Consider the following 11,711-nt stretch of genomic DNA (forward strand, 5'->3'; position numbering starts at 1 on the left):
AAGCTCTTAACAGTTTTGTGTAAATTTATTCCCATCCACCTGTCCACAAGGTGTTTGTTTCAGAGAGGCAAAACCCAGCACTTTTCTTTTCCTCACCAAACTCACATTTTGGTCAGTCCTTGGAGCCACTGATTAGCCTGACCTTTTATTTATTTATTTATTTTTTGCTTTTTTCTAAAACAACAACAACAACAAAAACAAGTAGAGCTCCCTTAAGATCTAGAATGCAAAGCTCTTATGATGCTTACTTGAAATAATTATCTGTATTAGAAGCAGGGATTTAACAACTTTCATGTTCAAGGGAGAAACGATGTCACATTTATAATTATATTTATATTCTGAAATCTTTATCATATAATTATAATTTTATACTTATATTCTGACACGCCTTGTGTTTTAGGCGTGCAAACCAGAACCTCTCCCCACAAGAGCAGGAAAAGGATAGTCATAATTTAATGGCAATATAGACTTTCTAGCACCTACGGAGACTCCAACTTTTCAAAGAAAAATTGCATTGACATGCAAATGAAATGACATTAGCTCCCAAAAAACGTTTTCGGCGTAAGAAAACAGTCACCATCCTACATCCCTGCTCCCATGTATGTGGGGGCAAGAGCAGGTCACACGCAGGTACGTGCACACAGTTACTTTCCTCTTTGAGAATCATTGTCTATTCCAGTACTACGGTCCTGCCCTCACCATAGACCCAGTCTTTTCAGGGCTGGCTTCCTTTGTCCTGAGAATGAATTCTCCTTTGTTCTCCCCTGTGACTATACCCCTCCTTGACCCGGGGCCAGCTTCTCTCATTCACACCTCTGCTCCTGAGCCAGCGCTGCTGCGAGGGTCAGGCCCTGCGCGTGTTTCCGAGGCCCCGTTCCGGCCGCACCTGCCCCGCGCGTACCTGGCAGGCCCAGGATGGTGAAGTAGGGCCGGCACTCGGTGAAGCCGGAGCTCTGCTGCACGCAGCTGCGCCACAGCCCCTCGTACTGGAACACGGAGGTGACGGGGCTGTCGTAGAGGTCCTGGGTGCTCCACCTGTCCATCCCCGTGGCGGCGATGCAGCCGGCCAGGCCCAGGACGGACAGGAGGAAGCCCACCACTTGGTAAACGGTGGTGGACATGGCCTCGGCCCCCGTCCCAGCTGCCGCCTTCGTCCTGCCACGCTCTTGGGGTAGCTGCTCTGATCAGATGATTTCCCTCGGCCTTTGGTGTTTGCTCACAGTGTTTTCCTTAGATAGTTCAGTTTCACTCCAGATTCAAGGGCATTATTTTTTCATTTGTTAGCGAAGCAGCCCAAGAGGCACTTGTCCCGCTGAGCGGCCCAGTCTCAGCTAGTTCGAGGGCGCGGCGGTCTGAGTGGACCTCCGCCCCATCCCAGGTCGGGCTGCGCCCGAGCAGGCCACCACCTGGGGAAAAGGCACCGCTGAGAGCCCCCACAAGCCCGTCCTTGAGGCTCTGCTCACCACGGAAAACCACTTGGCCTGACCTCACTTAAAAACAATGGCCCCAGGAAATCTCCGCTTACAGCAGACGTTCACATTTTTACCTCACAACTCATAAACCACCTTTCACTGACATCTTCCATTTTAATCTTACAGAAATGGATAGGGCAGTATTATCCACCACATTTTTTTTTTCGGTGGGGGGAGGTGAATCAAGTGAGGTACAAATAGGTTAAGGAACTTGTCCAAGTACTTTGAACCACAGATGCTTTAAAGATGGCGAAAGTGGGGCTTGCACCTCAACTCTTTCTCTGTTTCCATATGGAGTGGCAAGAGCAGGCAAAGTTGTCCCTATTTTCAAGAACAGGAAGCCAAATCCTATAGATAGGCTCTTGGTCCACAGGCATGGAACTGGGATGAGGAGAAGCAGGCATCGTGTGGACCCCTGCTTCATCCTTTCACTCCTCCTACAAGAACCACATGAAGACCATGTGGCAGGCAGACAAGGAAGTTCCACAAAGTCAGTAGGAGAGAGCAGGGCAGGCTGGGCTCCGGACCCTGACCTGGTTACTGAGAGGCTTGGGATCCACTCCCGACGCTGACCCTAACATGCTGTTTGCTGGGTGATTTGGGGCAAACTGCTCAGCCTCTGTGGGTCACAGTTCCTTCATCTCTAGCACGGGCAGACTAAACTAGAATATCTTAGCTCCCTTGCAGGTCTCACACACTGTAGTCTTCTACATTTGGGAGAAAAGTTTTCACTACAGTTGGCCAAAATATCAGGAATAACACAATCATGAAAAAGATCGGCTTGGCCGGAGATCAGCCATTGCACTTTGTCTACATAATTTGGTTTTCAAATTACGTTAGTGCGTGGATGGACCTGCTGCTGCCTGTGGGTCATGGGTGGCAGCCTCTGAATTCAGATACCTTTTATTCTTTTTTTAAAAAATAAACTGAAGTATATTCAGATACATTTTGATGAGACCTTCCCCAAATCTGGTTGTCAAGGCCCTGCTACACACCCACACCCACCCACACCCCAACCCTAACCTGTGCAGGTTCTCCAGGAAACAAGCCTGTGCATCTAGACATTTCAATGTTATCTTGGGTGCACCCAGCTACCACTCCCACGAGTTTATTCCCAGCAAACACAGAAAGCAGATACGCAAGTTCGCCCCTCTGATTTGAATGGAGGTAACACTCCCCTCAACCTACACCTTGCTCTCGGTTCTGTGATCAGTGTTTGTGGACAAAGAATGATCCAGAAAACCCCAAAGAAGAGAGCAACAAAGGGTTGTATGACTTAAGGTGAAGTCGTGTTGGTGGTTCTGTATCCCATGAACTGAACTACAAGGCCAAGTCTAAAAGGTGGGGACAGGGCAGCTAGACAAAATGACCCTAGTCTCTGCTGGTGGACCAGGTGGGGTGATTGACCAATTTGATTGAAAAATGTTGGAATCATTCAGGAGTGATTATGCCACCGTTTCTGTGGACAGAATTCATATTACTCCTATTTCAACTGAGAGGCAGGCTTTATATTCACAAAGAGATCTAGAAGGGCTTAGTTTCCAGCTGTTCATTTATAACATTTGTCTAAACCCTGCCCCCCTCCCCCGCCTTGATGACAATGCCACCAAAACAGTAGACTGAAAATGGAGAAATTAAAAAGAAAAGGTTATTATAGTTATCGAGTCTCACTCATGACAGTTTTCCCTCCTATTTCCATATGCAAATTTTTTTATGCAAAACTTCAAAACAGGAAAAATAGTTATTTAGGTAATAATGAATTAAGCTTTCTTTCTTATTTGAAATGGTGACAGTGACTTTCCTTTTTTGGAGGAAGGAAAAGTTAATTATAAAGGTTAAACTAAATCTCCCATTACCTAGGCAGAATATTGAATGAGTAGAGGGAAACTGTAAGTCTACACACTTAAAAAAAAATGTGAAATAAATATTGACATGTTTTAAAACATCTTAACAATGGGAATTTCCACTTCCTGGCAAATTTTCTGTGCGCTGGAATGAGCGGACCACTGCTTTAGCTGTCATTGCCGAAGAGTGAATGGGGGTCCACAGAGGAAAATCTGGCTTCCTTGTTCATGTAAATAGAATTTGTTAAAATATATTAAATGTATCTCTAATAATAGTGGCAGTTCATGGTCTGATTATAATAATATATAATAAAATAATGATAATTCATGTTCTAATTCTTTTGAACAATAATGGGGTTATTACAACTTTGTTTAATCACCTTTAAAATGGAGCAAATTTTTTGCTAGCTTTTTAGGGGGTATCACCTGTAGGGAGAATATATTCAGCTTTAACTATGGTTCTGGTAGTGCCATGTCAGGCTGTGCATTTCCAGGGACTTACATTCTTTCACTGTCATTGGCAAAAACCTGTCCCCTACCTCTTCTTTACTTCTTTATAGGAATATTAATATAACACCATCTATGGTAATTAGGCAAAATGGTGGTCACCTAGCAATATAATATTATATAATATTACAGCTAGGGAGGAGTAAAATTAGTATATTAGCAAGAAAAATAATTGCTACATCTATTGATTTTTTTTCTTTTAAAATATTAACACACCTAATATTCCAAATTTCTTTTCTTTTTTTAATGGAAGTGTAGTTGATTTACAGTGTTGTGTTAGTTTCTGTGTGCAGCAAAGCGATTCAATTATACATGTATTTTCTTTTTCATTATAGGTTATTACAAGCCACTGAATATAGTTCCCTGTGCTATACAGTAGGACCTTGTTGTTTACCTATTTCATATATAGTAGTCTGTATCTGCTAATCCCAAATGCCTAATTTATCCCTCCCCCCAGCTTTCCCTTTTGGTACCCATAAATTTGTTTTCTACATCTGTGAGTTTGTTTCTATTTTGTAAGTAAGTTCATTTGTATCATTTTCTAGATTCCACATGTAAGTGGTATCGTATATATATCCTACATATCCTAATTTCCGGCTCCACCTTTTGGTGTTCACAGTAGAAAATTTGGAAGTCGGGAGAATTTTTAATAATCACTCATAACCTGAAAGTATTTTGCATACTTTCTTTTTACCCATTCTCTGTATATATATTTTTACATGATTAAGAGATTATACCATTTAATGTTTTGACTCTTTTCACTTAACTGCATACATGTGCAATTAAGGCACCTCATAAACATTGTTTAATATATTCAATGTTAAACATTTAATTTAATATGAGTATGTTAGTGTTCCATTATGTAGAAGTGCTCTTATTCACCTAAACAGCATCTATTCTTATATAGTTAGATCATTCCCCTGCCCCAATTTTTTTTGGTATGAAAAACAGTGTTATGATGAACATTTTTCACATAACTCTTTGCTAGCATTTCTGATTACTCTTTTAGGACAGATTCCCACGAGTGGAATTAAGATATCAAAGGGAGTAAAGCTTAAAAATATCTTTTTTATGTAGAACCAGATTTTTGTCTATGAATTTTATTCCTAGCAGCAGTATTTGAAAGCCCTTACCTCACTGCACCCTTCCCTACACTGTGAATTTGGTAAGTTTTAATTTGCATTACTTTGGTTCTTAATGAGCTTGAAACTATTTTTTTAAACAAATATTTATGGAGCATTTGTTTTTCCCTTTTCTTGAGTTGTCAGTTTGTACTTCTTCCTTATTTATTTACTGGAATTTTAGCACTTTTTTTTATAAATGTATATGAATTACTTACTTGTTAAGGATCTTATATTGCTAAGATGACAAAAAACTTTTCCCATTGATTATTTGCTTTTTAATTTTTTTCATGGTTTTAGAGAAAAATACTGTATTCCATTCATATGCTCCACAGTACCTGGTGCATAATAGGTGCTTAATAAATATTTGTTGAATGATGTAGTGAAATCTTTTCTTTTTTTGTTTTTCTCCATCATTTCTATGCTTAGGAAGTTATTTTCCATTTAGAAATTATATTAGAATTATTTTAGAATTTTAGAAAATTCCAAAGTATTTTATATATTTTTATACTTAATTATCTAGGATCTACTTTGGTTTATATGCTGTAATTCTTTTTTCCCTCAAAAAAGCTAATCAGTAATTTTTGCAGCACTTATACTGAATAACCTCCCCTTTCCCCATGGCTTTGTAAAATCTTCTGTCTATATTAAGTTCACGTATATGTCTTTCTGTTTTAAGGTTTTATTCCATGACCTGTCTGTCCACATTTAGGCCAAAGCACCCTTTTAATTATTGCAGCTTTAGAATTTGGCTTAATATCTTCCTGGCAGAGTTATTCCCCTACTTTTGTTTTGTTCTTAAAAAAAATTTAAAAATCGATTTCCTCTACTTCTTATAGATAACCACTTTGTCAAGTTCCCAAAGGAAAATGCTTACTGGTATTTTGATCAGAATTCTTATAATGAGGAAGAGCTTGGGCTGTGCAGAAAGTCTGCCTGGGTTTGAATCCTCACCTTCCGCTTACTACTACAGTGTCACTGGGCAAATTCTATAGCCCTTTTGTACTTCAGTTTCCTCATTTATAAAATGGAGATAATACTACTCCTTACTTCACAGGGTTGTTGTGAAAATTAAAGTCAGTATAGGTAATTTATGTAAATGTATACAAGTATGTCAATTATATTTAAAAATGTAAATTAACACACGCTAATTTCTTGAACCAATGCTTTAGCACATACTAAGGTCTCAATACATTTTATTATTATTGTATACTTATACTATTTATTATTACACATTAATTAGGAAAAAATTCACATCTTTATAATCATCGTATCTAGGAACCTGTAGTGTATATTTCCATTTAACCGACTTAAATTTTTCTTGCTAAACCTCTTTTCTCGCTTTGATTCTTGCCAAATATTTAAAGATATTATTCATTTGTGTTTAACACATATCTTTGTGCTGTACTGGCTCCCTCCCCGGTTCTCATCACACACAAAGAGAATTAAGTTATTTTAATTCTCTTAATACACTACACAAGCCACTGTGTCTTTTCCAAAGATGTTCTCTCTCCTTCTGGAAAATACTTTACCTCTTCATCTTTTTGGGTACTCATTCATGACTTTCACTCAGCTCAGCTGTCCTTTCCTTTAGGAAGTCTTCCTCTCCTCACGTCTGCCCCTTGGACTGTACAGGGCATTTGCTATGCCTTACTGCAGAGATTCTTAACTGGGGCTGGTTTTGCCTCCAGGGGATATATGGCAAAGTCTGGAGACATTTTTGTTATAACCAGGAAGGGGGAGGGTGCTTCTACTCCCATCTAGTGGATGGAGGACAGAAATGCTGCTAAATATCCTTTACTGCACAGAACAGTATCCTGGATAGAAGAAATGGGCTTAAAATGTAAATAGTGCCAAGGTTGAGAAACTTTGAGTTGCAATGGCTTGTTTACCTTTGGCCTCTCTTTCTAGATTTGTAAGCCTTTTGATATCTATGTCCCACATCTGCAGACAGCTTGGGGCATAGTAGGTGCTCAATAAAGTTCTTTCTAATGCCACATTTTTTGGGGGAGGAGGGAAGAGGTAATTAGGTTTGTTTGTTTATTTATTTATTTTAATGGAGGTACTGGGGATTGAACCCAGGACCTTGTGCATGCTAGGCATGCACTCTACCACTGAGCTACACTCTCCTCCCTAATGCCACAATTTCTGTGTTACTGTTTATTTCCCTATTACTTCTGCAAGTGTGGGAGGACCAAAGACTTTGTCTTTCCTTCCTCATCCCTGCCAAGAGGGGATCTTGTCCAAAACTGGTTTGCCCAGGACAGGTTGGTTGCCAGTTATAGTTTTGGTGAAATGACTTTGTTGAGGAAGGGTGGCTGCCTGTCCTATGCCTCTGGTTTCTCTAGAGAGTTGGGTTGTGCCTGACTCCCTCCCTCTGAGCCTGAGTGTCTGTGCTTGCATTCTTGGGAACACGTAGCTTCTCAATGGGAATTTTAAAATTCTGTTCTTTCATTTCAGTGGCAATGGAAAAGAAATTGAAACAAGTATGTTCCAGATCCTCAGGCTGCCCACTTACGGTTTATGTTTACGTTGGTGTTTATGATCATGTTTACACCAGGAGACGGTGAAGTGATAGCTTCAAACAGAAACAGTCAGGGGACTTTCTCCCCACCTGGTCACACTGGCACAGTGAGCTCAGATACCTGTGCGTGTGACCTTGGGCAAGTTACCCCAGCTTGTTTCCTGTTTCTAAAAAGGTGGTCATGATAGCAGCAAGTTCCCGGGGTGATTCGTAGAGATTACACAGAATATTGCAAGGCAGTTGTTGGCTCAAGTGCTAGCGCTCGGTTCAGCACTGTTATCTTTCCTTCATGAATCAGTTGGAACCCCTCAGAGGTCAGGCTGGTTCTCGGTGTGTGCAAGGTCAGTGTTAAGCTGACTTTCTCCTTCGTGGACCCAGGTTTGAGCCTCCAAAGGGATTTTGGGCATTTTGCCTTTGAAGGGAGGGAGAATCCCAAGGGCAGGTGGTTCAACCTGGATCTAAGGAGGGATCAGCGGGACATGCGACGTGGGAGTGGCTCATCTTCCTCCAGTCCCTGGTGGAGGGAGACCCCACTGAATCAGCAGCTGGGACCTGGCTTAAGTTCCCGTTGATACCCGGTACCTTCCTCTCTGAGCTTGGCATTCGATGCTCTTTATAATCGTCTCTGCATAAACCCTCTCCTTTAACCAAGGTCATTCTTTCATTTTCTCCTAAGAAGGACTCGGGTGGAAGCACCCTCATGTCTTTGCCCAAGATTTTCCTCCTGTGATGCTGCCCCTCCAACTCCTCACCACCTTTCAAGGCTCCCCTGTGGGATTCCCTCTTGGCTGGATCTCTTCCTGAGTGGTTCACCCTCATTTCATCTCCTGCAGCACCACCCTTTGTCCTCCCTACTTGGTATCTTGCCCTACCCAGCCTGGGGTGCATATTCACATGTTTTGGGGTGCTAGGCCCACAGAATCCTGAGGTTGTAGTGAGCTCTCCATCCATAAGTGTGGAATAAATAAAAGACTGAATCACTGAGTCTACACTGCTCACCTTCTGTGCCTGTCTGTCTTGACCCTACGGCCAAATGGGAAATTCCTGGAGGGGAAGCCCTAATTTCTATTTCTGATACTCCTTACTGTGACCCCCTTAGATCAAAGCCCCTCTCCAGACTTCGATGTGTATTTATGGAAGGAAAAAAGAACTAAGAAATAAAAATGACAAGTGTATTCATGATCTTATACTCTGTTACCTGAGTGAAAGACACTTAACGTTCTCTACTCATTCTTCAAGTTAACACAGCCCATCTACCAAGCAAGCAAATCCTTGTGAGGCTAACATGCCAGTCTGGGGAGGCGGGCATCACAGCCTGCATCCCTTTGCCCTACGCTTTCTACAAGGGTCCTCTGTGCAGAGAGCTCCCTGAATCTGGTTCCATGTGGCCAGTACTTTCTGGAGGTCACGAGCCTAAAGGTACAGAGAAGGGAGGGACCCATCTGGCATCCCCCAAAGAAACACACCACTCAGTTCTTTTTCTCTGTCCCTTTCCTCTTTCCCCTTTCTGTTGCTGCCACGTGTGTAGGTGCCCCCTGGAAAAAGGGACCAGGGAAAAGGGGGCCTGGAGGTGGAACTCTGTTCCGGAGACTCACAGTCCCCAACTCAGGGAAGGAGGGTCTTGGGGCTAAAGGAAGTGGCTACAGTCTGGGCCTCCTGAGTGCTGTTCCTGTGGGTGATTAAGACCCAATGCCATTGCTCACGTGAGAGTTATTTTTAAAATGGGCCCGTTGAGGAAAAATGGGTACCACCCAATTAGGGGTACAGGAGCCCTCCCGGCTCCAGGAAGCTGCTCTCCGGAAGTCCCCTGCACTTTTATTCCTACCTTGGTGGTGGGGGCTGTTGCTCCCCCCGTCCCCCACCTGGGTCCCTCTGCAGGGCCGCTGGCAGAGGCGGCCACCTCCTGCCAGCCCCCGGCTCCCTGCCAGCCTGCCTGGCCGGCGCCTACCTGGCAGCCCCAGGATGGTGAAGTAGCCCCGGCACTCGGTGAAGCCGGAGCTTTCTCGGACACAGGAGCGCCACAGGCCCTGGTAGTTGAAGACGGCCGTCACCGGGTTGTTGTACAAATCCTGGGTGCTCCACTGGTCCATGCAGGTGGCTGCAATGATGCCCGCAATGCCGATCAGTGAGACCACAAACCCCAAGCCCTGGCAGGCGGTCACAGACATGGCGGGGTGCAGAGTGGACACGGGGCGCCGCTGGACTGGGGGACAGACCAGTTCTGAGAGTGCTGAGCATCGGATGGAGTTTTCTCCGAGAAGCTGGCACCCACGTCACCATCGAGCCATGTGATGGAGGAGGGGACTCCACAGTGCCACCTGGGCTCACCCTGCCCCTTTATCTACCTCGGTGAGATAATTTCCACAACATGGTACCAAGAGCCATTTGTTTCCCACCAAATGTACACTCCACTCACTATTTACCTTCAAAGGGAGTTTCACTCCTGATTAGCCAGGCTCCCGTCTGTGGAGGGTAAAGCAAGAGCAGAGGGCGTTGCCTGCAGACCCCGCAGGCCGGCGAGGCAGGGCCCCCAGCGGCTAAAATCTCAAAATACTTGGAGGTGAAAGGGCTTCATCCCTGTGGCCCTACCAACGTCCCACTGCCACTTTAAACACCCAGGTAAGGCAGGTTATGAGGCAGGATGAAGTACAGCTGATTCTCATCAACCACGGTCGTAAGGGTCTATGAAAGTCACTGAATCAGCGAATATGGAATCATTGCTCCTGAGGGGATGCAGATGTCCGTTTCTGTTAGCCTCTAGTCCCATTTTCATCAACCGGTCAATGTAAGACCATGTTTTATGTGTTTCTGTTTGATGACTCCTTATTTAATAGACATTGTTGATTTATTAACATTGAACTCACAGCCTACAGCACCAGAACCCGCGCCGAAGGACGCTCACCAAACGCATCCTTTTCCCCGCGAACACATCACAGCCGGCCTGCGCTTGGGAGCACGAGCCAGCACTTCAGCATTACGCTTGGGGACATTTTAAGTAGAAAAATCAGCAACCAAAAGCACACAAATGTGAATAACATGGCACTGAATAGAGTGCGAGAGGACTCGTGTTTACAGGATGAACCGAACAAGGAAGCCGAGGGTCGCCTTGCTCTGCCAGCCTCAGCTGGGAGCACGCAGCACCCGCAACCGCCGCCTTCCGCCCTCCGCGTGTGCACGTGTCCAGTCATGGCTGAGCGGGCACCTGCAGTGTTATGATACGTTTTAGTAAGTAGGCGAATCCGCAAATGGGAATCTGCAAATAATCGACTGTAGAGGTTTGATGGAACTGAGCAGTGAACGTGGTCAAGCTGTTTGCAGCCTCCGTGGTGTTGACGCCGCCTTCGCCCAGTGACCACAGAGGAGGGAAGACGCCGGAGGGAAGGAGCTGGAACACCGCGGGCTCTGGAGCCAGACAGGCCAGGTTCCCCCTCCCCGCGCTGCTGGCTGGCCGTGTGAGAGAGCTCAATCACTCCACTTCTACCAGCCTCATTGTCTTCACCTGTAAAATGAGATAGTAATAGCAATCATCTCCCTGGATTGGTTTGTAGCATAAATGTGCTAATGCATATGAAATGCTAAGTATTGTATACAGAGATCTGAACTCAGAAAATAATAGCAAACATTAGCAGGGCAGACTGACAGTAACAGAATTAAAAGCTTTGGTGATTGACAGATCACTCTCACATGGTGTTTCTTCACATTGATTAGAAACTAAACTCCAGCTTCTCACACACTGTCCCTAGTTATGGAGAGGTTTAAAAATTGGGGGGGTCCAAATATCATTTCTACCTGTCTTGAACCTGGATTCAAGTCTCAAGTTTTATTTTTTTAATTTATTTTTTACTGTTAAAAGGTTTATTGCAATAATACAATAAAAGTTTAGAGAACATTTGTATGATTCAAACTGGTTTGGAAGTTGCAGAGCAATGGGGGCTTCCTGCAACATGACACAGCAAAGAGATTCTCCGACACTGTAGCTCTTTTAACAGCATACCACCAAACACTCTTCCCCAAATCATCAATACATTAATCCTCTTTACCAAATCATAGGATGATATTATACATTGTTGGCTAATACCTCTGTGCCTCAGTTTCCCCATTATTAAAGTAAAGGTTTTGTTATGAACAGAAGTAGTGAATCACTATGTTGTGTATCAGAAAGAAAATAAAGAAAAAGTTTCAGGATATCCCAGAAATTTCATAATTAAAAAAAGAGGAACCTCCTTTCGTTGTCTGTGGTATC

General features: G+C 43.7%; 1 protein-coding gene across 2 annotated transcripts in view; it reads right to left on the bottom strand.

Moving 5' to 3' along the window:
• The window catches only part of CLDN18 (claudin 18), a 24,981-nt gene extending 15,214 nt beyond the window's left edge, over positions 1–9,767 (bottom strand). Inside the window, exon 1 of one of the 2 annotated variants that reach the window (XM_006177459.3) lies at positions 9,417–9,767. In XM_006177459.3, the coding sequence (XP_006177521.1) occupies positions 9,417–9,636 (220 nt within the window). In that variant the 5' untranslated portion in view covers positions 9,637–9,767. Of the gene's footprint in view, positions 1–901; positions 1,150–9,416 lie in introns of those variants that run through there. The other variant, XM_006177458.3, reaches the window with a different exon arrangement.
• Between the last annotated feature and the right edge of the window lie 1,944 nt (positions 9,768–11,711).

Source organism: Camelus ferus, chromosome 1 (genome assembly GCF_009834535.1).
Source record: "Camelus ferus isolate YT-003-E chromosome 1, BCGSAC_Cfer_1.0, whole genome shotgun sequence".
Taxonomy (NCBI): Eukaryota; Metazoa; Chordata; class Mammalia; order Artiodactyla; family Camelidae; genus Camelus; species Camelus ferus.